The sequence below is a fragment of the Canis aureus genome, chromosome 17, assembly GCF_053574225.1.
Source record: "Canis aureus isolate CA01 chromosome 17, VMU_Caureus_v.1.0, whole genome shotgun sequence".
Taxonomy (NCBI): domain Eukaryota; kingdom Metazoa; phylum Chordata; class Mammalia; order Carnivora; family Canidae; genus Canis; species Canis aureus.
In genome coordinates, this window is record NC_135627.1 from 10178964 (window position 1) to 10205413 (window position 26450).

At 36.8% G+C, this 26450-nt stretch overlaps 1 protein-coding gene and 1 long non-coding RNA gene across 2 annotated transcripts in view; one reads left to right on the forward strand and one right to left on the reverse strand.

Moving 5' to 3' along the window:
- Positions 1-26450, reverse strand: part of ITGBL1 (integrin subunit beta like 1) — a 212314-nt gene that overhangs the window by 116602 nt on the left and 69262 nt on the right. The window contains exons 3-4 of the mRNA XM_077855038.1: positions 9956-10102; positions 1020-1142 (exon numbers count right to left, since the gene is read on the reverse strand). Of these exons, the coding sequence (XP_077711164.1) occupies positions 1020-1142; positions 9956-10102 (270 nt within the window). The remainder of the gene's footprint in view (positions 1-1019; positions 1143-9955; positions 10103-26450) is intronic.
- On the forward strand, positions 15390-25039 carry LOC144287437 (uncharacterized). The gene is made up of 3 exons (XR_013355240.1): positions 15390-15497; positions 17052-17183; positions 24847-25039. It is a non-coding gene; the product is annotated as an uncharacterized LOC144287437 (long non-coding RNA).

The following is a 26450-nucleotide window of genomic DNA, read 5'->3' on the forward strand; positions in this document are numbered from 1 at the left end:
CAGGGAAAAATACTCTTCTGAAATCACCCACCCTGCATGCAGAATAGGAGTCCATGCATTGGAGTCCTGTCAAAGATAAATGAAATAAACAATTATTTATTAATGGAGAGATGAAGCCAGAGGTAACCAGGCTGAAACGTTTACATTTATTTAAACTGGAGGGGTTCTCACTGCTGTCTACTTTCCTACTAACCCGTGCTAGCCACGGTTGCAAATATAAACTCTGGGAACAGGCCTCCAGATAGGTAAGCCGAAGAGAAGGACACTCTGGGTGATGAGGAGGGGTTCTTCTCATGAAGCTCCAAATTTCAGGCACTAATAACAATTCTCCAAGGGGTGGGGGCAGTAGCGGGTGTCAACAGCACAGTCTTTGGTTTCAGACAGACAAGAGTCTAAATTCCACAATTGCCGGAATGACCCTGGGTACATTACCCAATGTCTGTGAAGAACTTATTGCAATGCTTGGCACCAGGAAGTGTGGCACATGCAATAAATAGTTCAACAGAAAAATGGATTGAGCAATGGTGTTAGGAATACCCTAGAAATATAGAAAAGATCATGAAAAATGTTATCTAAGTATGTGAAGGGGAGGGATAGATTGTAGGCTAGTAACCTTTTTGGCCTCAAAGTCTCCAATAGGACATGAAACAATTTAAAGGCTTCTGATTTAGAAAGGGAAATAGAATGAAGTTAACACATGCAATTGAGAGATCAGGAGAAAAGTGACAAAATCAAAGTGGCCGTGGTAAGCAGGGAAGTTGAAGTACTGGTAGGATCACTGTGGAATCACACAGCTGGTCTGTTGCCATAATGACCTGGCTCCTCTCTGGGAAGAGTCCGATTTTGCATTTAAAAAGTACTAGTCTATCCTAAATGTCTTATATAAGGGGTTTTCTGAATAAGCATAAATTCAGATTAAATGAGTAAACTTAGTGTAGAAATGTATACAGAGACAAAAGTACAATAAAACAGGTGAAAATCAAGTTATTTACTAATTTCTGTGCAGTTAGTGTACCTACCTCCACATATTTCTTCTGTTTCATCATCTATGCATTCTCTATCGTCACACTCACAAAATTTACCATAAACGAGGCCATTTCCATCTGGATTATCACACTTACACCTGCCACAGTGGCATGTACCTAAACCATGAAAACAAAGCAAAAAGGATTTGTTAAATGCATATAAATGATCACTGATAATTTTTAATCTATTTCTTTCAGAGCCAGAGACAATTCAAGTCAATTTATTATTCCAATTTTATAATTCTGTGGGTAGGATGAGATAGATAACAACATTCTTTCTTGATGATTATAGTACAGCGATCATATTTTATGGCACAGAGCTATTATGATTGACTTCTAATAGTTTCATGAATGTAAATTTGACCTCCCTAAGTACAGAGCTACTTTATACATGGCTATGTGATCAATGGATGAGTGACTATCTTGTGATTACACCTGGGTCTGAAGTGAACTAAAGCAGAAAATTCTAAGCTTTGTGAGGGAAGTAGCCTTACTTATCTTCCTCACCAGTATTTATTCAATGCTTTGCACAATATTTGAGCATACTATTCATATAATAAATATTTGTGGAATTCATCAAATGCATAAATGAAAAACCTAGAATCTCCTAATAATGTCACCTCCACGGTGTTAAACTAATCCACACATCCTTATGACAGTGGGACCAGAGCAAGTTTTCTTAGGTATAGAGCCTGGGGCCTCGCCCAAACCACAGGGTGGCTCAGAGTGACACAGAGGCACTGGAGTCACCTGGTCAACCACACACCATAGATTCTGCCAAGGTTGAGGATTTGACTGCAACTGCTGAGAGGGATTTCACTGAGAGGAAAACAGCATTCAAATGATCATGAGAGGCAGAACATCCATTTAAGGAACTTCCTTTTGAATACTCATTTTTCCATTTTTAATTGATCATCATAGAAGCCAGCAGATATAAACTGAAACTTACCACTCAGCAGATACCATCCTAGACTTTGGAAACACAGCGGGAGATCAAGTCAGCCATAATCTTCCTCTCAGAGTTTTATATGAGTAAACCAATGTGATAAAATAAATGGAGAAGTGCAAAGTGTTGCAGAAGAGCTTAGCAGGGGATTTAACTGAAACCTGATGGTCAGACACAGAGCTTCCCTGGGGAAGTAGCTCCAAAACGACATACTGAGAGCAAAGTAAAAATAATAGGCAAGAGAAGTGAGATGTTGGGGAGGCCCACTTCCTGCAAGAGACACCAGCAAAGGCTCTGTGGTAAAAAAAGGAAGTAAGAAGAAAAAGTCAAAGACAGCTGGAACATAGAAAATGATGTGGAAAGTGGCATGAAATTAATAAGGCACCTTGAGGTGCAGTTTCCAGAAGTCCTACAGGTCACGTTAAAGATTTCCAACTTTAATACAAGAATAACGAGAAGCCATAGAAATACTTTCAGCCAGTGAGTCAGGTGATCAGATATGCATTTTACCAGATTACACTAGTTGTCATATGCATAATGAAGTGAAATGAAGCGCAGTGGATATGAGGACAGGTTATTACATTTGTCTGCAGGAAAGAAGATAGAGGCTGACCAGGGTGATGGCAGTGGAATGGCTAGAAGGAAGCAGAGACTGTCAGGGGTATTTTCAGGAAAAAGAACAGATAACTCAGGGACTGCCTAAGTGTGGTGAAGGATTGGGAAGATCCAAAGATGATACTGATGTTTGAATTGAGCTCCTGGATACTGGCAGTTTTGTATGTGATGGCCCAGAAAGGGTGTGGATTTTAGACGAAGGTGGATTTGTAGCCAAATCCAGGTTTTAGTAGCTAGTATTATACATTGTATAGCCAGTAGCTATACATTTTTGAGGTCATTATGTCCATCTCTAACTCTCAAGTTGCTGCTCTGCAAATAATATCAACCTCACTGAGCTGCTACAAGAGCCCAATGGTAAACAGATCACCCAGCCATCTTTCTGAAAACAGTTTGTGCAGTTACATCATAGGCTTTCAGAAAACTTTGGGTTCTTCATCTCCTCCCATGAAGATACTAAGCATAGTAGTCATGTTCCCAAACATTTCCTCCAGATTCTCTGTATATTGACCCCATAATGTCCTATCTTCATGCCCTCTGCATGATTCTATTAGCCAGGTCATTCACAATTAGCTATTATCTTCAAAGAGTTGTGTTTTTTTTTTCTCACAGTCACATAGAAATGGTGATTTTGCAGAATTTGAGCTAATTCTTTTTCTTCCTTGAGAATACTCATATGAATTTTATGTTTATTAATTTTCCCTTTCTTGTGTGTGTGTGTTTTTTTCCCCAAAATATTTAATTTATAAAAGTTCATGTCAAATTGAAAACTACAATTCATGGTACTGCCTCATCTCATTTTTTTCTCTAATTATCACCCTTCTTTTTCATTTTCACGTTTATTCATGCTGTCTTACAACCATCCAAACATCTATTCATTAAATTTTCTTGCTGCCTATTATATTGTTGGCAAAGTACCAGGTGCTATAGGAGATAATAAAATGAATACAATTTAAAACTAAGTAAATCACAGACTAGGAATTAAAAGCTTAGATGATCAATAATTGTTACACATACATGAGACCAGATGATGTAAAGTCATTAGCAATAGATCTGTGACAAATACTGTATAGAAAGTATAAACCTCAGTCTGGCTCTGTGAAGGAGAAAAGGCACAATAAAGGAGCAAGTTCTTGAGTTGGCACTTGATATATGGAACGAATTTCAACAGGTGGAGATGGAGAAAAGGCTTTCAATGTTGAGAAAGAAGCCTCAGCTAAGGGATAAGGATGTGGAATTAAAGAACAGTGCAGAGTTTAGCTTGAGTTCGGAGAAAAGGATCAGTTGAAGGCAGAGAGTAGAGGATCAAGAATGTTGGCTAAAGACTCTAGAATTTATCTGTTAGAATACCAGGAGCCTGTCATGGTTTGGAAGCGAGGTGTAACATCGTCAGAGCAGAGTACGCAGGAGCTGTTTTCAGGAAAGATGGAAAGGAACAGACTCTACCTCTAAATTCTACAACTTCTCACTGACACTGTGACAGACAGGCTCACTCACTCCCAGCCACACATCTGAACCATATCTGGCTAATGTGGGACGTTTACAACAGCTTAGAGACTTCCTGTCTCATCCACCAAGTAGAATTCACAACTGAGGCTCCAAGATATGGCAGATGGAAGCCCAGGCAAAAGTGACAGACTCCTGTGCTCATGTTATATCATACTACTTCTCTTAGTTGCCAGTGAGCTCAGTCTTTAGAACTGGTCTTCTGCTTTATGCTAGATTATTTTTACTCTGACTTTTCATCCTAACTAATAAAGCTATCTCTCTCTAGGAAGTCTTCCTTGTCTTGAACACCACCCATACTCTTTTGCAATGGCAGTGGAGCCCCACGTTGCTCTGCAGGCTATGCCTTGCCTTCTGCACCCCTACAGAGTCAGCTTCTGGAACACCTTCAGTCCCCAGATCCATCTCATCCCACCCTGCAGTCTTAATGCCCCAGTCCAATTCCCTCCTCCTCTCCTTCTGCCCCAAGCTGCTTCCAGAAAACCACATCATGATAGAAAGGGGGAAGGATTAGTAGAGAGAACTCAGAGCCTAATGCAGTTTCAGGGGAATAGTCCAGATAGGCTAGTAAAAATAGACATTAAAAGAAGCCATGTGAGAATGAGATTGCTAAATTCAACTTGAAAGGCTTTCATACTGAGTAGAGAGTAAGAGTGAAAAGATTAAATGTAACACTGAGTATGAATTTACCTTTTGGTGCACCAATCTCACATATAGTAATTTTTCCTGAAGATACACCTCCAAAAATATGAAAATACATATGCACCAGTTCACTTTCTGCATTAATATTTGTAATTTCAAAATATTAGAAAGTGCCTAAGTGCCCAATCATAGGAGACTGACTGAATAAATTATGTCACCTGTATAGAGCTGAGTCCTATGCATCTGAAAAAAGAATGAGCAATATTTCTATGTACTACTGATATGGAGTGAATTCCAAGGGATGCTAAGGTGGCAAAGGCAGAGTACAAAAGAGCATATACAGGACAGCCTGGGTGGCTCAGCGGTTTAGCACCGCCTTCAGCCCAGGGTCTGATCCTGAAGACCCGGGATGGGATGGAGTCCCATGTCAGGCTCCCTGCATGGAGCCTGCTTCTCCCTCTGCCTGTATCTCTGCCTCTCTCTCTGTGTCTCTCATAAATAAATAAAAATCTTTAAAAAAAAAAGAGCATATATAGCATGTTACCTTTTGTGTAGGGAACAAATGAAAAAACAAAAACAAAAAAACAAAAAACACATGCATCTATTTTTCTCTACAAAAAAGTAACACACAGATAAAGCAGCCATGAAGTTGGTTACCCCTCAGGAGAGAAAATTTAGGAAGAGAATGATGATTCACTATGCTTTTTTATATAGTTTTGACTTTTGGTGGCATGTTCATGTTCTACATATTGCAAAGTAAAATAAAATCAATAAGGATGGAAAGGAAGGAAAAAAAATCCCTAAAACTGAAAACAACATGAAGTAAATAAGCTGAATTGTATTTCAAATGAGTACAATAACTGCACTAAAGGGAGACAAAAAGAAAGAAATCCAAAGAACTTACAAGCACAGCAATTAACTAAGTATCCCAATCTTGAGCATGGCTTGGGTGGGATGGAAGTAGGAGAGGGAGTCAATTGCAAACAAATCCCAACATGTTTTGATAGACTTGTATGCATGAAGCAATTCTAAAATCGATTTTAGATGTAATATAGGATTGAGCAAATGAGTAAATACATCCATGACGTTGGGAGCCATATTTCTCACTGTGAAAAATAAGCAAATATGGAAGGGAAAAAGTAGGAGATAACCTTGTGGGGGTGGACTGGAGTTGGATGTACTGACATGAAATCCTGATTTCTAAAATATGTCTTTGTATCTATGTGCATGCACATGTATATATATGTTCATGCATGTTTACTAGCCTATTTATAGAAAGGGTCAAGAAACAAATTCATCCCAGTAGAAATAAACATCCCTAGTGCTCACTGTTGGGCTGGCGAGACAGGGAACCTCAAAGCGGCCCACCCCAGGCCAGCAACCTCCCAATAACGCTGCCTTGCCGCCCTACCCTAACTTAGCCTACAGTGACCTGTAACCCTTGCCCTAATGGAATGCCGCCCTGCCCCCATCTTCCCACCGAAAACTCTTTATAGACCCCCCTGCGGTTAGCCTGGGCGCGACCTCCCCGCCCGCTACTTCCTCGCTCTCTCCCTCCCCTGCGGGCCCGGACCCCGCTGAGGGGCGCCCCATTAAAAGCCGGTTTCGTCCTCGGATTGACTCACTTCACTCAGCATAACACCCTCCAGTTCCGTCCACCTGGAAGCAAATGGGGGGTATTTGTCTCTTCTGATGGCTGAGTGATATTCCATTGTGTACAGAGACCACAGCTTTGGAGAAGGACACACATTATATGGTCTCATTCATTTGGGGAATATAAAAAATAGTGAAAGGGAATAGAGGGGAAAGGAGAAAAACTAAGTGGGAAATGTCAGAAAGGGAGACAGAACATGAAGACTCCTAACTCTGGGAAACGAACTAGGGGTGGTGGAAGGGGAGGTGGGCGGGGGGTGGGGGTGACTGGGTGATGGGCACTGAGGGGGCACTTGATGGGATGAGCACTGGGTGTTATTCTGTATGTTGGCAAATTGAACACCAATAAAAAATAAATTTAGTAAAAATAAAATAAACTAAAAAAATAAAAGCCGGTTTCGGGCAGCCTGGGTGGCTCAGCGGTTCAGCGCCGCCTTCAGCCCAGGGCCTGATCCTGGAGACCCAGGATCAAGTCCCATGTCCGGCTCCCTTCATGGAGCCTGCTTCTCCCTCTGCCTGTGTCTCTGCATCTCTCTCTCTCTCTGTGTGTCTCTAATAAATAAAATCTTAAAAAAAAAAAAAAAAAGCTGTTTTCGACCAACTTTTGCCTGGCCTCTCTGTTCCACTTCACTACTGATGGGATCAAACCTGACACAATTTTTATTCTAATACCATTCTTCACCTAAAGGAACCAAGGCTCTTTAGAGAAATGGTTGATTCCAAAGCTGTAGCAAATCAGGTACAACATGACTCTGGAATATTTTGTTATGCCAGAAAAGAAAGGATTGCTGAAATAAAACAAAACAAAACAATGGAGGCATGTCACAAGGACTGAAAAGCTAGCTTGAAGGGGCTCCAACAGCCTCATCTGGGACTATCTGAGCACCAGAATAAGTGTAGTAATGAATAAGAATCCATTGAAATAATAGGAACTGTGATTCTGAATGGACAATAAATCACTAAGTAAATGAAATATCCAGTAATTGTTGTTGTAATAGAATGTTGAGTACCAACCAGTAAATATGGAGAGAATGTTGGAATTGAGAAATCATCATTTTTCCATCGCTAGTATAAATAATGGATCAGGTGTAAATCATCAATGGATGGTAAATCAGGGCTAATTTTTTTAAAGATTTTATTTATTTATTCATGAGAGACACAGAGAGAGAGAGAGAGAGAGAGGCAGAGACACAGGCAGGGGGAGAAGCAGGCTCCATGCAGGGAGTCCAATGTGGGACTCAATCCTGGGACTCCAGGATCATACTCTGGGCTGAAGGCAGGCACTAAACCGCTGAGCCACTCAGGCATCCCTATCAGGAGTAATTCTGATGAGGATGTAATGTCTTATAATTTCTAAGAGTTTCCCAACAGACTGCTCATTTGTTACAAGGGCAAAATCAGTAATTACAGAGCTGAGCCAACAGACAACACCTTGACCATGTGATCAAAATTAACCTCACCAATGAGAGCAGATGGATATCATGGACTTCCAGATGACACATCCTGAGTACACAAAATCATCTATTTGGCAATTCAACTAAGAATGTATGACATGAATCTAATCATGAGGACACATTGGACAAAGCCAAATGCGTAATATTCTATTAAAAAAAAAAGAAAGGTTGGAGACAGTTTTCTTCAAAATTTGCTATGCTATAATACCATAGAGTGTGGAAATAGTCCAGATTAAAGGAGGTTAACCAGAGATAACAGCTAAATATAACTCTGCTCTAGACTGGATCCTACAGAGGTGGGGGAATGATGTAAAGGACATTGTTTGGTCAATAAATGAAACTGGAATATGGATGGTAGATTACATAAAAGTATTATACCAATCTTTAAAAGAAGGCAGAGGCTCAGATATCTTAAAATTGTGCTTTATTTTTATCAAATATGTTTCATCATCTCCTGAAATGATTCTGTAAATTTTTCCTTTAAGGTACATTACTACAGCAAATCCCATGTTCTTTTACTTAATGTTCAAACATTTGTGTTCCTAAATTAATCCCTATTGGTTATAATGTATTACTGAAAAGAAAAAAAAAACACCTCTGGATTTGATTTGAAAAATAAACAATAAATAAAGCCAAAAATAAAGAACAAAAAAAAAAAACAGAATTCAAGCTTTATTACTTATAGAAATTTAGAAAACCTGACATTTTCAAAAGAATGAGGCTATATATGGTAAGCATGTGTGTGTGTGTGTGTGTGTGTGTATAAGTGTGCATGGAGAGGTGGGTGTTAAGAACCAAAGGCAGAAAAATCCTACAGACAGAAAAGACTAAGGTGCTGGAAAGAAGCAAGAAGAATATCAGTGAACACAGAAAGTAACCAACTATTAAGACCAATTTGTCATGCTTCCCAATCTATCCACTCATATCTTGCTTTGAGTATGACCTTGCTTCCCACTAGCAAAACACTCTTACTACACTTAATCTTCACAGAGCAATTCACTGAGATCAAAGATTGTGGAAAGATCTTAGCTCTGAACAACAAAGGACTCTATCTACAATGGGAGCTCCCAGAGGAAAGATGCTCCTGTAGTCAAATACTTGCTTTTAGCATGCAAAACAATGGCTCCCACACAAGGCTCTCCAAAAGAATTTCTGGGAGAGCTTTAAAAACCCACTGCAGCCCAGACCACACTCACCTAAATAACTCCATCAGACCTTCTACCTTGGGACAGAGCATTCTTAAGTTCAACCAGCCTTAAGAAAAGTGGACTTTTGAGGCTCCATGTCCCCAAATATGAAAGGAGTATTTAAATATAGTAATGCCAACTAAGCATTATTGAAAACAAAGCTAGTTGCTTTGTTTTATATGGACTGGGTAGTTAATCTTAACAGTTTTACAATAAATTTCTAAAAAACACTTTTTAAAGGTATTTATTTATTCATGAGAGACACACACACACAGAGAGTCAGAGACACAGGCAGAGGGAGAAGCAGAGACCCCATGCAGGGAGCCTCACATGGGACTCGATCCCAGATCTCCAGGATCACGCCCCAGGCTGAAGGCAGCACTAAACCGCTGAGTCACCAGGGCTGCCCCCCAAAAAATATTTTTAAATAACTTCTATAAGATGTAAAAATATTTTGGCCAAACATAAAATCTTGATGTCACTATATTTTCCCATGAGTTTCATATCTAGTGCATCTAAAGCTTCTACCAAATTAAAAAGGTTTGGTTCTATTTGATGCTAAGGTATAAATTCCAAAGCACCCTTGATCTGTAATAGAAAATAATTAAGTCAGCTTATATAAATCCTGTTTAAAAGATTTAATCCAGCATTCAAAATCATGGCTCACAATTTACATAAAATGTTGTCGGGGTGTTGTTTCCCGTGAATATCCTGCTTGAAGAAGGCATTTGGAACAGCTGGAGAGCATCAAACTTGCCAGTCTCAGCAAGATGACATTTTCCCCTATTGATTTATCTGCATTTCATTTCAGAAAAATATACTCAAAAGCAGTCTCTCCCAGAGGTTCTGCATTTCTCAACGCCTACCTATTTCCATGAAAAACCAAAATGTGATTATTTAAGAATTTTCATAGAATAGAATCCTTACCTGCATTAGAGCAGATGACATCTTGAGAATTCTTGCACATCTGGTTACTCTTCTTCTTTGTCAGGTCACAGTGAATTGGGTACTGGCACGCATCCCCAAACCAACCTTCCTGACATTTGCACTTGCCACAGTCACACTTACCATGGCCTGAGGATTTAACAACATCCAGTTAGACTCGAATTATTTTCCAGAGAAATCCATTACTGTAACTGAAAGTCTTAAGAGTGACATTGGCTCAGGATTGAGCTATAATAAATTCAAACACGGGGTTGAGGGTAATGCTACTGTAGACAGTATAATGAAGTATGTGGATTTTATTTTAATAATCAAAGTTGATAAATCATTCTAAACCCATTAATTAATTTATAGAGACACAAAAATAAATAATAAACCAGAAGTTTAATTGTACACTTGGTCAGATAATTTAGACTAAAAAAAAATCTATTAAGCATCTCTACATTTAAGATACAAAAGCCCAATAACAATTATTTCCACTTAACTATATTTTATTTTATTTTATTTTTTAAGATTTTATTTATTTATTCATAGAGACACAGCTAGAGAGAGAGAGGCAGAGACACAGGCAGAGGGAGAAGCAGGCACCATGCAGGGAGCCTGATGTGGGACTCGATCCCGAGTCTCCAGGATCACACCTCGGGCGGCAGGCGGCACCAAACCGCTGCGCCACCGGGGCTGCCCTAACTATATTTTATAACACATAAAACCATCAACTCCGAATAACAATTTTACATGAAACTCCACTAAACCAAACATTAGCTTAGATTTATTGGAATTTAGAATGTAGTAAAGTTTAATGGATATATGAAATATCATCTTGGAATATGAATGACACAAAAAATAAATACATATTTTCTTTCTTAATGAGAAAAGTTGGTTCAAGAATCAAAACAATAAGAGCCATAGGCATCTACATCCACAGAAGTTTCTCAATTTTTCATGTTCTCAAATCAACACTGTGCTATTTTTATTGTTGTGACAATTAACTTTATTAAGTTTTAGTTGATGAATCCTACTAATGTTCTTATTAACTACACACTAGTCCTAGCAAAGTGCAGTACATGTACAATACTTGACTGAAGTAACTTAAAAAGTTCAAAGTTGAGGTCAATATATAAACAAGATGGTGCTATCTTCAGCCAGAAATGTTTGTTATACCCTGTGTTGAGCAGTATGTCTCCTACAGAAATAAAAGGGGAGAGACCCTCTGAACTTCCTTAACCTTTAACTGCGCCTGGAAAGGTGAGCAGAGTTTGGGCTGCAAGGAGAGTATTCTTGTATTACTCAAAATAATAATGCTATGTCCCAATTCCTGAAGTTCACAGACCACAATGGAATGGAATCATTGATTTAGTGCCAATAGTCATTCAGTGTGGCAGCCAAAATCTACATGATGAGGTCCAGATGGTTGGTCAGAATGAATGGCTCAGAGGTGTCCCATTTGGGCATGTTCAGCAAAGCCTGACGCTATGATTGGTTGTGACTTTAAACTCCTCTGAATATTGCCCAGTCCATGAGAATATTTCTATTCCTGTTGCATTTTTCAAAGTAATTATTCTATTTTGCAAACAAAACCTTGCATGCACCCTAATTGTAATTCATTTTATCCAGTGCACATTACTGTCAAATCGATTGTATCATTTTGCATTCTTGTCTGGCCCTACCTGATACTGTCAATCTCGGCCAACTTGGTATCATTTACAAGCATAAGTGATCTCTCCTGCCAACCATCCAGTCTATTTATAAAAGTATTAAGCAAAAATTCTTGAAGTAGCTAAGTCTCTTTTTGTAAAGAAGTATCTTGGTAACTATAATTACACTTCAATAATATTAGTGTATTAGGTTGAACCACATGGATCACCACTGTTATTAGTTTAATATCAGCTATTTCTTATAGTCCATCCCAATAAAATGTGGTTTCATACCTATTGAAAAGAAAATAAAAGTAATTTAGAAGATAATGAAATGCAGTAGTAATTATTTGCTGAATCTAGAATAATAAAAGAATACTTGACACTTTTTTTATATTGGATGGGACATCTCAGACCCTGGCTGAAGGTATATATAACAGAAATAATGGGTAATGGTGGGTAGGCCAAAGGTTACATATTTTTTATGGGAGGGGGTAAATCTTAGAAATAAGGGGGAAATAAAGAAATGTACAGATGAAAGGAAGAGACTCCTCTATCTCAGACTGACCCAATGAAGCATTAGTAGAAGTAATATTCTAAGGTGCTCATAACCCAAAGTTAGCTCATGGAGGCCCAGGTTCAAAAACTCCTTCCATAAAAGGTTCTGAGGTAAAATAAACATGGGGAAGAGAACCACTATATTCTTCTTTTAATGGATCATAATATAAACTAGCACACTGAATTTTCTTCATATCCTGTTGTGAAAAAGCTATTTAAGTTTTACTCAGAATACACAGTATTTCTTACTGGGAAGCCTCTTTTTCTTATAACCTATATGGATTTCCTACACCACACTTAGACAAACACTGTATTAGACAATGTGCTTTTAGCTTTTCATTTAGCATCTGGTTAGAGGTGAAGATGACAGCTAGTGTAGGACAGAGTCATCTGCCTTTATATTGTTGCTAAACTTTATACCCAATAAAGGCCTCCTTGATTCACTTTTGCCCATTTAGGAAAATTAATAGAAATCAATTTTTTTACTGTCAAGAATTATCAAGTAATACCCTAACCAACCTAGTTTGGAGGTAAATATATAACTATTTTTAAGATAGAAAATTTTCAGACTATTTTTACTCTTTCTCTACAGTTAGTAATTTCTTGAGTAGAGCTCATTTGCTACATTATTGTACTCGTATAGTTCATCTTCATGGTCACAAATATGGCTTCAAAAAACATTCCATTTGTCAAAATAATTTAGCTGTTGGGAATAGATGGCCCAAGAGAATGACAGCAAAACTCCCGAATCATGAGGCCCATAAGAGGCTCTGATTGCCCAAGGTCGAAGGATGGTCTTTGCTGCTACATGAAATCCTACCCAGCAAAGCATTTACCATTCCAAGCTGTCACCATTCAACTGTCCAGTTGTTTCTTCTCAAGATAACTCAATTTCCTCACTTACAAAATGTGGCCTTAAAATGAACAATCCAACATGCTGGCAATAAATCTATTGCCCTTCAAATAAGTTCCCAAGGAACCAGGAGAAAACACACACTTAAAACAAGTATGTCAAAGAAATGCCAAAACAATTCCTACCAAAGTAATAAGGAAAAAAAAGTAAATGGCTATTCTTGTTGCTTCCAGGATTGTCAGTGGTATAGCCAGTCACTAGAAAGGAAAGACGGGCTATAGAGGAAGGTAAAATCTAGTATTTAGTTGATCTCCAGTTCAGGGGAAGCATATGGATGCCTGGCGGCTTTCCACACTCCTTCCCAGAGGTGAGCAAAGCCTTGCCTTGATCTCCGCCAATAAAGGAGAGGTATCCCAGCAAAGACAGAACGAAACTGGGTTTTGTGATTTTTTAACCCCATCACCAGCTCCACCGTTACTTCCAGATCCCTTTTACCTTAGGAATGCAAGGAGGGCACTTGACGGGATGAGCACTGGGTGTTATTCTGTATGTTGGCAAATTGAACACCAATAAAAAATAAATTTATTATTAAAAAATAAAAAAAATAAAGCAACCAGAAGAAAAAAAATGCAAAAGCTCTAACTTATCCACAGGCAGTGGTGATGAATTAATTAGTGCACGAAGGAGAAGTTGATGCTTTTATTTTTATTTTTTATTTTATTTATTTTTTAATTAAAACAAACTGTAGGGCAGCCAGGGTGGCTCAGCGGTTTAGCGCCGCCTTCAGCCCCGGGCGCGATCCTGGAGACCCGGAATCAAGTCCCACTTCGGGCTTCCTGCATGGAGCCTGCTTCTCCCTCTGCCTGTGTCTCTGCCTCTCTCTCTCTCTCTCTCTCTCTCTCTCTCTGTGTCTCATGAATGAATGAATGAATGAATAAATAAATCTGTAAACAAATGGAAATACTTGACCAATATTGAAGAACTTTTTAAAAAGTCAATTAACCATTTGTATATACTAATGAAAAATAATTGTACTTTTCTTTTCCAAATAAGAAAAATACTAATAAAAACAAAGTGGTCAGCACCAAACTCTCCTCCAAGTCTACAGATACTTTGGATACCTTGGATATCTTTGGATACTTTGGATAAAAACAAACTCCCAAAACGAATATGCCCATCAGATTAGCTATACATCTTTGGTTTCAAGTCTTAAAAGGTAAAAAATAGATAATAGATGTATAGGTAGGCAGGTAATAGGTATAAGATGAATGAATAAAGAAGATGTGGTATATGTATTCAACGAAATGTTAGTCACCAGAAAGAAGGAAACCCTGCTGTTTGGGACAACAAGGATGGCTCTTGAGGGCATTATGCTAAAGCAGAAAGAGAAAGACAAAAACTGTATGATCTCACTTCTATGTAGGAATCTTAAAAAAAAAAAAAAAAAAAAAGCCCAACTAAACAAACAAAAAAAAAACGCAAGCACACACAAAAAAAGAGATCTGGTTTGTGGTTTCCAGAGGCAGGGGCTCAGGGAGGGAGTCAGAGGAAGGTGACATCAATAGGTACAAAGTTCTAGTTAGAATAAGTACTTGGTGTATAACGTACAACACAAGGACTATAGTTGGCACTGCTGTATGGTATATGTGAAAATTGTTGAGAATGAATCCTAAGAGTTCTCATTACAAGAGGAAAAAAACCATTGTTTTTGTACCCATATAAGATGATGGACGGTCATCATTTCCCAATGGATGTAAGTCAAGACATCATGCACCAAACTTACACTGTACTGTGTGTCAATTATATCACAACAAAACAAAAAATCCTGATTATTAATTATTATTTCATGAATCTTATCATTTATTTGTAACATCTAGACGTTAAAAAATGATTCTTTCTGGGGGTCAAATAAGCTAGTGGCAAAGCATTCTAGAGCCTCATGGTAACCCTGAAACAGATATTTTAATTTGAGCACTCAATTGGCCCTATGAATCTATTTGCTTCGGTCAAATATGTAAATTCCCATAATTTGCATTGTGTCCTATTTTCCAGCGCAAATGAGCTCACTTAATAAGAGACATACTCAAGTTTTCTCCTACTCTTTCTGAGCCACTATAAATTCCATCACCTTCTCATGTATAAGAAACAAAATAACTAACTATGCCACATCTAGAATTCTAAGAAAAGAGTGTGAAAGGATCCTATATCTACTATTACAGTTATGTCACAATTTGCAATAGAAACTTGGCACTTTCAAGGCAGGGCACCAGTCCCTGGCTTGATTCTCAGGCTAACAAAAAATGGCTTCTTGGATATTTCTCCTTCCCATTCCTGAGAGCATTATGATGTGAACAATGGAAGAATCCTGTGAAGAAGAAAGCTTTGCCCTAGAAAATAAAAAGTCTAGCCACTAATCAGCCACGTGACCTTGATCAGGGAAATAGAAGAGAAGAAAGGAACACCAGTAATTATTGTCTTCCAGGTACCATGATGAGTACTTTATACAGGCTAGTCTGCTTTATTTCTAGAAGGAGCCAGTGAGATAGATTTTTGTTCCCCAGTTTTACAAATAAGAGGACTAAAGTATAATTAGCTTGCTCAAGGTCACATAGTTTATAAGCTGAAAAGCTGTGTTTTTTCCATTACAGCCAACATTGTCTGTGTAGTTGCGGTACAAAAGACTTGAAAGGACGTTTTCTGTTTTGGGAAAAGTTGTGTCAGTAAAAGCCTTGGATTGATGGCTTGACAGTACTGTTTTTTGTTTTTTTTTGTTTTTGTTTTTGTTTTTTTTTTTTTTGCTGTTTCCTTTTGGAATTCACATGCTCCAAATTGGATTATTGGTAACCCTTGGTGAAAGAACTCTACCAGTAAAATTATCAGATTTTACTACTTAAAATTACATAATGCTAAAGTTGGTAGAAAAAGAATTCAGGCATTCAGTCACCTAATTTCTCTAGACCTCCATTCTCAGCAGCAGAACTAAGAGATTGGACGACATAATCCTTACATTCCTTTCATCTGAAAAAAATCCACACTATAGCCTAAATTATTTTTTTTCTCATAATGAGGCAAAGTACCTTCTTCAAATGGAGCACTCAGCATATTAAAACAAATCTTGTTTGCTACTGAAAACAATTACGACACAGAATTCTATTTGTTATTCAGAGCATCCATTAAAATACTATGGATTATACTAATATGTGTATTTTTAAAGTGAATTTGGGTTACATATTGATATAATCAGGAGATTTAAAATGAGAATTCTGGTAACTTGAGACTGAGGGATGAAATATAAATTATAGCAAAGCAAGACACAGTATTTTGGTTGGATCTTAGGTCATCAATTTCATAAATTCAAAGAAATAGTTACATAAGTTATTTCAAATCACACACACACACACACACACACACACACACACACAATTTTGGGGATTCAGGAATCCTAGCTGTTAGTATAGATTCTGGCCTTATGACCTTCAGGAGACTAGTCTTTGAATTTTTCTGGCCTGGTTCTCTGTTTTTGGTTTGGTATGTTGAATGTACGTGAACCCAGTATTTCTCAAGGGACGCAGGGTATGTCTCTTTAGGGGGCACTAGTGAAACTGTCTTCCCTCCCTGCTTCATCTACACTTCCCAGGAAGCTGGTGTTCTTCTCTACCTGTAACTCCGTGACAGTAAGAACTTGTGCTGTATTTCTCAGGTGTCTAGAGAGGGAAAGACAGAAGGAAAAGGCCTCTGGACAAGATGAGGGGAGTTTTCTCTTCTCTTTTCCTCCTTCCAGTTTCCACCCCTAACATGCTATTCATCAGAGATCTTTACAGAGATTTCTTCACTTTCTTCTGCAATTAAAAAAAAAAAGGGAATAAATAAATAAATAAATAAATAAATAAATAAAGCCTAACTTTCTTTAGTTTCAGCCTTGGCATTTTGCCCTATGTTGGGGTATTCTATTCAGAAGTGTCTCTTAGTATCAATTATACCAAAGGACAGAAGTCACTCAGGTCTTAGAAACTTAACATCCACCAATATCTCTTAGTCAGTTGGAATGAAATGAATCACCTCAAAATGTTGTAACCAGAACAGGAGACCTGAAACCAGTGAAGTCTCCTCAGTTTTACTTATGAAGAAATGAAGCTCCACACTCACCATTGTCCCTTTCCTATTACAAGTAAGTGTATGTTCCAAGGAATCTGGTTAGCAGAGATGTATGTACGTGTATGTAGATATCCGTGCTTATTAATACATACACATGTTCATATATGTATATAAGTGTATATATAGGACTTAGCAAGACTCTAAGTTTTGTCTTTTAATATGAAACACTGGATGATGAGATGGTATTTGGCATCCTTCACAATATTGAGATTTTTTTCCAAATGTGTTGTATGTGTATCTTCAATAAAAATTAATAACATTCTCCATCTGTTATTGTTAAGTTCCTTCATCTCAAGTTCTACTAATCTACATATGCCATTATTCCCATAGCCATTAAGGAACTGTGCATCAATTTGGTGATGAACAAGGAACTCTGTCTCCCTGACAAGGTAGGGTAACACAGGGCCTCAGAGCACATGTATATGGGTAAATTCAACTTTTTGAGATATGTTCAAGAGTTTTGAAACAACTTATTTAAGCAATAGGCTTGTAAAAATATAAGAAAGATTTTATTTCTTAAGCTAGATCATGGAGGCATCATATCCATTTAATCTTTTACATTTTACATAATATTTTACTCGAAAATCTAAAAAGAAAAAACATATCTGTTAGAAGCAATACTCCTATAAGTGATAATGTTAGAGTATGGTTTGGGACTGTAGGGGCATTCAGGAGATGTGAGAATCCTTACTCATAGTCATTAGACACTGCACCAAGGAGACAGAGTACTATTCATCTTTCCAATGGGAAGGTCTATGAAGAGTTGGGTAGACTGTGCTTGGTTATCTGAATGGGAGGACACTATCATCAGAGGCTATATGCTGAGCTAGTGTGTCTGGTGCAGAGAAGAGCCACGAAAGGGTCTCCAGGAAGCTCTGTTTCCTGCCCCCTACCCGCTCCAGTGGGGGTGAAGTATGGGACAGAGGGAACCAGAGGAGAGATCCCACTGCACACCCCTGGAGAAGACTTGTACATTTTCTCTAGATCAGCTTAGAACAGCTTCAGTAGAACAGAAATGTCTGTAAAAGCTGCAAGTACCTGACACAGGCCACCAATCATCCTGCTAACCCGGGATGGTGCAGGAGGGCAATCACAATTTTTTGGAGAAGTAAGGTCAGTACCTAACAAGTGCTTGTAGTAAAAATGCGTTGATGGAATTTCAAAGACTGCCAACCAGAGATCAAATGAAAAGCACAGATGTAGTAAATGGCAGGTGGGATAGAAGCCAGCAACCACAGAACAAGACAGGAGCAGGGATAAGGAGCCAAAGGCAGTGCCCTGAGGGCCATGAGCAGTTGATCCCCGAAGACCCTCTACCTCCATTGACCTTGTCACTTTCACTCCAGGGAAAAAACCTCAAATGACTGAGTATACCCAGAATCATATTAAATAAAGTTTTTATCATTGGTAGCTTGGGAGCTGTTACAGGTTGAATTGTGTCTCCCCCACAAATCCACAGGTGGAAGTCCTAACCCTAGTATCACAGAATGTGTTCTTATTTGGGCAGATGTCATTAGTCATTGCAGATGTAATTAGTTAAGATGCTCTCACTGGAGTATGTGAGTCCTTAATTTAATATGATGAGTGTCCTTCTAGAAATGGGAAATCTGGATACAGAGAACATCATGTGAAGATGAAGACAGAGATTGAGACTGGAATGAGGCTTCTACAAGGCAAGGATCACCAAAGATGGCCAGAAAACCTCCAGAAGCCCAGGAGAGAGACATAAAACAGATTCCCCTTCATAACTGTGCTGATACCTTGATCTGAAACTTTTAGCCCCCAGAACTAGGAGACAAAAAAGATGCCTGTATTTTAAATTATCCAGTTTGTGGTACTTGGTTATGGCAGCCCTAACAAATTAATACAGGAGCTCAAGGTATTGTCTAGAAGAATTTTAGAAAAATAAAGGTTTATCATTTTACATGTCTGAGTTTATGGTTTGAAAAAGTAATTGCCACCCACTGACCTATTCAGCACATTTTAATCAATATGCTTCAGAGATGACGCCCCAAATAATAGCTGAGGTTTACCTGAATGTTGTGCCTACCATACCCAGGACCATCCTAAAGGTTACAGAAGAAGTCAAAAATCTCTGAACAGAAGTATATATAGTTCTTTGCTAACTTGTGTCTAAAGTCATTAGGGAAAGAAAAGCTGTAGAAGTCCCCCATCTAATGAAACACCCTGCTTAGGCAATCACTGACAAACAGGCCAAATGACTCTTCATGGCTTATCGCTCTCATCATTCTACTTGAAATTCTTCCAGTCCCCAAACTCTGTTTTCTAGAAAATAACACCACTTCCTTAACCTGAAAAGAATACCACATGTCTCCTGTTAGCTCCATTGCATTACTAAATTCTTGGGGGCTATGCAAATCCTCCCCTAAAGCTTTCAAACTATGCCCAAGAAGTAGACCTCATAAAAAGTCTGAACTTTTATAAAGAGTTTTTGTAAAGTCTACTTTTTATAAAATCTATTTTTTAATAAAGAACTCTTTTATTGCTCCATAAATAAGTCTGTGCAAGGGCTCAAACAAAGATTATCTATGATCACCTCATAATCTTCAAACGTTTTTATCAAGTAATTCTTTGGAATGTTATTTTCTCCTCATCCAACTAAAAAGCAGCAGATGGCAACAATTTATTTTTTTATTTCCTTCTCAGTTCAAAAATTAACAAACATTTATATATTCAGTTAACTTTACTATAAATCCACTAATTGCAATAATTTCCTTTTCTATTAACTCAGTAACTCCCTAGGGTACTTCTGCTCTAAGCTGTTACAAAGTAGGTAGTTAATAAAAGTCGTTGACAATTTGGTTGAGTTAACTGGAAAAAAATGAAATCATTCTCTTCCAAGCAGGTAAAAGGACATTAAATCATGCATTTTCTACAAAATAAAGATCAGTCACCAGGAAAATACATATCAGTAGTTGGCATGGAGACTAAATTGAACTCATTACTAATTATTTTTAAAATTCTTCAGTAACTCATGAAGTATTTTATACAATTTGAAAAGCAATTCATGGACAAGGTAAGAAATACTTTAACATGAGTTTAAAAAATGTTTAAAAAATGTTTAGATTTTAGATTTAGATTTCCTTAAAAAAATGTTTGAAAACCTAGATCAGTAGACAAAAAATTAAATTGGAAATAGAGTCATAGGGTAAGCAATTTTTTAAAGGATATAATACTTTGTTACTCTATTGGATTATCCCTACCTCATTTGTTGAGGAGTAAAACCTGGACATGGCTCATTTGACAAGGTAGAGTTCTTCTAGAAATCTATGAATATTAGTGAAGAGGCAAACTGTACTGAGGTGTGCAAAAAGGAAAGGAAAGGTTGCTATAACAGCCAGTTCACTCAGTTGTTTTGAAACCATTTCAAGCTAAACCATCTGGAGAGAGAGAAAAGAGTGTGACAACAGTGGTGGCCGTTGTTCCAAAGAAAAGGAATATCTTCATGTAAAGATATGATTAAGTTCAAAGCTGACCCACCCCAGTCCAGAATGCCCTCCCTGTTCTTGACCATGAGCCATGTCATTCCCCATTCTGAAAGTCTGGCTATTTTAATTCATGATAGATAAGCTTCACTTATTAAATTTACAAAGTATCCCATTTTTAATCATTCTAGATGATGTATCTTGTCTTCCTTTTGGCATTGGCATACAGATATTTACTTTAGAAAATAGCTTTACCAAGGTATATTATAATGCATAATAACAAATATATATTAAACTCCTGAGTGACAAATCACTTTATTCATATTATCTTGATTATCAAAATGGCATGAAAAAATAGAAACCAAGTATTACCACCTTCAGTTATAGAAGGGGAAGTTCTTGGTTAACATCTTTAAACGATTCCTCCAAATGTTTAACAAGCTCTCAAGGTTCCCACTTAGTTTGGGTGCCCTCAAACTCAGGAGCGAGAGTGAAATGATTTCCCAGATTTCCTGTCCTCTTTATCCTACCTCACTCTCATCTACCTTGCCTTTCTCTCTTGGCCCTAGAGGCCACATCAAAGTCCATTCCTTTTCAGGGAGCCTTGATTTCTTTGCCTTCTGGTTCTTTGGACACCTATTTCCTTTCCCTACTTTATTTTAACTTCAACTTCATTAGTTAACACCTTCCCTTTATACTATAAAATTGGAAAAGTGTCTCCTTTACAAAATGTAATCAATACTGCCTCTATTAACCTCTATTTTAATTTTAATCTCTATTCCAGTCCATTCTCACTTTCTTATTCCAATCTCCAAAAAGATGTTTCTCTCCCAATCTCACTTTTTTGCACATTCAGATTTCAATCCCATTTATTGACATTTTTCCAACTGAGATGACTACTAAGCTTTCACTCCTTAATTCAATTGACATTTAAATCTTTATCTTGTCATTAAAATTTTAATAGATATATACATTTGTTTCCAAAACTCTATTAAATACATTCCCACTAACAATGTGTGAGGATACACCTGCCAACACATAACAAAGAATATTATCAAATAACCTGTATCAATCTGAGCATTAAAAATTATTATTTTTTTCTTTTTCTTTCTTTCTTTTTTTTTTTTCTTTTACTCCTGAGCTGGGGACCTTCCCTGACTACTCAGCCCAGAGCTAATGCTTGTCTCCACCCTCAACCCATCTCTAGCACCCGCTTCCTTCCTGAGCCTCTCTACCTCATCTCCACCTTACTCCTTGTTTCCAGGATCCAACCAAGATTTGAACTTTGCACTTAGTTGTTATTTCTTTTTAGTCTCAAGATTTAGAAAAGCCAAATTAATAACAATGACTCTTTTGGAGAGTCAGGACAGTTGTGTTGTGGAGGGTCTCTCTTTCTGGATTTGTTGTCTTGTCGTCTCTTCATGATCTGACACAGGTTAGGCATTTTGGGGGAGAACACAACATGGGTGGTTATTGCATCTCCTCCTGAGGTGGGCGCATTATGTTAGGTGGCCCCATTGTGGGGGCTATTGAACTTGATCATATGGTTGGAGGGTGGAGTGGATATTTTGTTGTCATCTGTCAACTGTGGATGAATTTAATACCTTTTCATTGGTTTATAAATCAATTTTTGTTTTATAAACAGAATCATTTTTTTTGAGAAAGGAACTAATTACGTTAAATATAAAGATTAATATAGGATAAATTCACAGATGTACACAAATGTATAATATAAAATGGAATGTTGATTTGAACTAACTACTATATTTCTCATCAGAATAATTTTTCAGATGGTTATTTTGTCTTGTCTTGTTTTAAATATATAAGATCTGAATCAAATTAATGTTAGTAAAGTAAAAATAACTATTTTTTATGTTTAGTTATTTTTTTCATTTAGGCTTTAAAATTTATATGCACAAAGATTATTTTGTTTTACACTATCAAATTCTTTTCTATATATCTAAAGAAATATTAAAGGGAAAACTTAACTTTTTTAATATCTTTAACACTGAATGAACAAAAAAGAACAGAAACAAATTAAGCTTTTACTCTAAAAAAGAAGTCATAAAATAACAATTCTTAGGAAAGAATCAGGAAGGACCCATTAAAGATGAAAGTAGAAATTAATAAATTAGAAAAGTCATGCAAACAAGTGAGATAATTAATAATGAAAAGGCGAAGCCATTAGCTATCATGATAAGTACAAAAATATGGAAGACAGATGTTCACAGAATATAATAAGGAAAAAGGAAAAGTTAGTAACAAATTCTGAGAAAAGTAAATCACTGAATATGTACATAACATAAATAGATTATACATATGCAAAATACTGATACTGAGTATTTTGATTGTTATAGTCTTAGTAGTCTGAAGTTTTGGGTTATTTTCCTTTTCTTACAAAGTTTTCAAGTGAGAGATTTATTTTATTATTTATTTATAAAGATTTTACTTATTTATTCATCAGGGACACACACACAGAGAGAGAGAGAGAGAGGCAGAGACACAGGCAGAGGGAGAAGCAGGCTCCATGCAGGGATCCTGATGTGGGACTCTATCCAGGGTCTCCAGGATCAGGCCCTGGGCTGAAGGCGGTGCTAAACTGCTGAGCCACCCAGGGATCCCCTCAAGTGAGAGTTTTAAAATCTATAAACAACAATGTCTTGTTTTGTGTTTTATTTGATCTAGATTGAATTTTATTTTTAAAATTATAAAGAACTACTACTCTAATATTATTTCAGAATTAATTTTCTTTCAAATTTTTATACTTTTTTTTTCTTATGTCACTTGCTGGCACCTTCAGTTAAATACTGAGTAGAACTATGTTGTGAACATCCTCATCTCATTCTTGATAGTGAACAATTTTCTATTTATTTTTTAATCAGACTGATAAACTATATATTTCTGGAAATTGATAGATTCAGCTATCTTGCTGGATAATCATTGTTCACTATATTTTTAAAACGATGCTAAATCTGCAGGTAATGTATGTATTTTCATTCATAACATGTTTTTATTTTTTTGTTTCTTTGGGTTTTTTTTCCATTTTTTTATTACTTTGCTTGTTTTTTTGTTTTCCTTCATTAAGCGTGCTTTAAGTATCTAGTTTCATAAACTTAATATTGGGCTTGCTGTGTGCTGTCTACTATTTTTATTTGTTTTCTATTTTATTCACTTTCTCTTTTGCTTTTTTGAGTTTATTATGTTATTCTTTTCCTTACTTTGGGGACTTAAAATTTTAGTTTGTTTCTGTTGTTTTATTTTTGCTATATGAACTGTTTGTTACACAATATCATAAATATAAAAGGGTATAAGAACTACATATGGTTTAACATCTGCCAATGAAATAAAAGCCGTTGTACTCACCACTCAGATAAGAAGAATAAGATCACAGTGAGTAATGAACTCCTTATAATACCCTACTACAACTGCACCAGCTTGAATTTTGTCTTTGATTTCTTTGCTTTTCTTTACAATTTTATTGCAGTTGTATACATGCATAAACAATGGTTTAACTTCAAGTATTTTCTAATTTTTATAAAAGGATCATACTGTATCGACTCTGTCACTCAATGTAAGAATTTTATAACATAACTTTTTACTCCGTATAATGTTTATAAGAGTCATCCATTTTGTCTCACATAGTTAGTTGTATTTAACTCAATTTCATTTAATATATCTCATTACATGATTATTTTTTTAAAATATGCTTTCATATGCTGTTGGATTTTGGGTTTGTTTCCAGTGGCTGTCAATACCAATAACATGACTGACTATAAGCAGATGAAATATTTGAGATTTTTAACAACTAGAAATAACCCATCGGGACACAGGCCAACCCAGAAGCTCCCTGCTAGCCTCTGGCTGCACTCTTCAGTTGTTGGATAACAGACAGATCCTAGATCTTAGAGAGATCCCAGGGGAAAGCCTGCAGTGGACAGAAAGACAGAGGATCTTAGGAAATCTTTTCACCAACTGCTAGAGAAGTATTTCAATATTAACTACGGTTATAATGTAATCAACACAGACCATCTGAATATTACTCAGACTGTAAACATTCTTGAACATACTGCAGAACTCCTCTGCTTTGATTCTTCTTCTCTATACCATCACAGAACTCAAGTGTTGGCTCAATGAGAATCAAGAAAGTTTTATCATGTTCATTACTGTATCTACAGTGTCTAGGAAAAGTACTTATTAAAAATTCTTACCTGTCCTTTTTTTTTTTTTAAGATTTTGTTTATTTACTCATGAGAGACACAGAGAGAGAGGCAGAGACACAGGCAGAGGGAGAAGCAGACTCCATGCAGGGAGCCCAACGTGGGACTTGATCCCAGGTCTCCAGGATCGCGCCGGGGCCTGAAGGTGGCACTAAACCGTTGAGCCACAAGGGCTGCCCTCTTACCTATCCTTGATAGAATTTCTTTCTCTGGTACTTTCTCCAAGAAATGCTGAGTATATATTCTCTTATTTTTGATGTTTGAAAATATCTGTCTTTTGTCATATACATATCTGAACTATATTTGCTATATAAATGTTCCTGAACAAGTCGGTGTGTTTGCTTATTTGTATTTAGCCTAGTTCTCCCTTTAAATTCTTTATCTCTCAGCCCAATAACTTCACCACATTATATTTTATTGTGGGTTGATCCATAGTTTTTTTCTGGGACATGCTGTTCCCTTATTACAGATTAAAATGAAAACTCAAATAAAATAAAATAAAATGAAAACCCGTAGTTTCAACAAAGTACTCCTGAATTATATAATTGAAAAGCATCCTAGCCTATGTTTTTTGTCTTATATAGGTACACTAAGTATGGTTATACTGGGTATCCTTTTACCCTCCTGCATATATGATTTTCTCTCTAATCATTGGTATAACACTTGGTTATTTTTTATTGTTTTTAAAATTTTCTTTATTCCTAATTAGCCTGAGAAGTGTCTGTCCTTTTTTCCTCTATGTTCCTTCTTATGACTTTTTCTTCCTCCTATATCCCCCCCACATACCCACCACCATCAGTTCACTTTACTTTTTCAGAGGCAGCATGATGGAAATAGTCAAACTCTGTAATGGTACTGTAGGTGTACAAATTTCTACTCAATAATTATGGTGTGAACTTGAGCAAGTTATTTAATCTCTCTGTGTATCTCAGAATATTCAGCTGTAAAATGGGAAAAAATATTTGCATTTCAGGGCTTTTATATGGAATAATATGACAACTGTAAAGTGCTGAGGACAGTGCCTGTCACATAATAAAACACTGTGTAACCATTTGTTAAATCTTTAAAAAAAAAAAACTGTTTTATTGCAATTTTATCCTTGAGTACTTGCATCTCTCCTTTGAGCTCTTGTTGCCTAGAAGCAACCATTAGCTGCTTATAAAGAAGACTTTCTTTTTAATTTCATAACATGAAAAATTATTCATATTTTTTATCAATTCCATAGTACAATTATCTTTCAGGTATTGATTTATTACCTATTTTGGTTTGTTATGTTCACATTCTGTATTTATTTCTTGTATTTTTTTCACAGCCATATGCCAATTTCCTAATTATTATTCATTACTGAATGAGAGAGATTTTTCCTGAAATAAATTGTGAAAGGATAATGTGGAAAGGAACCAGATAAGTAAACTTTTCTATAAATATTGCTTGGCACATATGTGTAAATATTTTATTATTAGTTCTAAAGGTAAATTTGATGAACTAAATGTTACGTGAATATGTAAGTTGAATAGATATGGCTATATTATTTTCTACCAACTTTTGTTTCTGCCAATAATTGTAAGTCAGTGCTTCTTCTCGCCTTGCATTGTGTATGCTTTCCTTCTGCTTGAA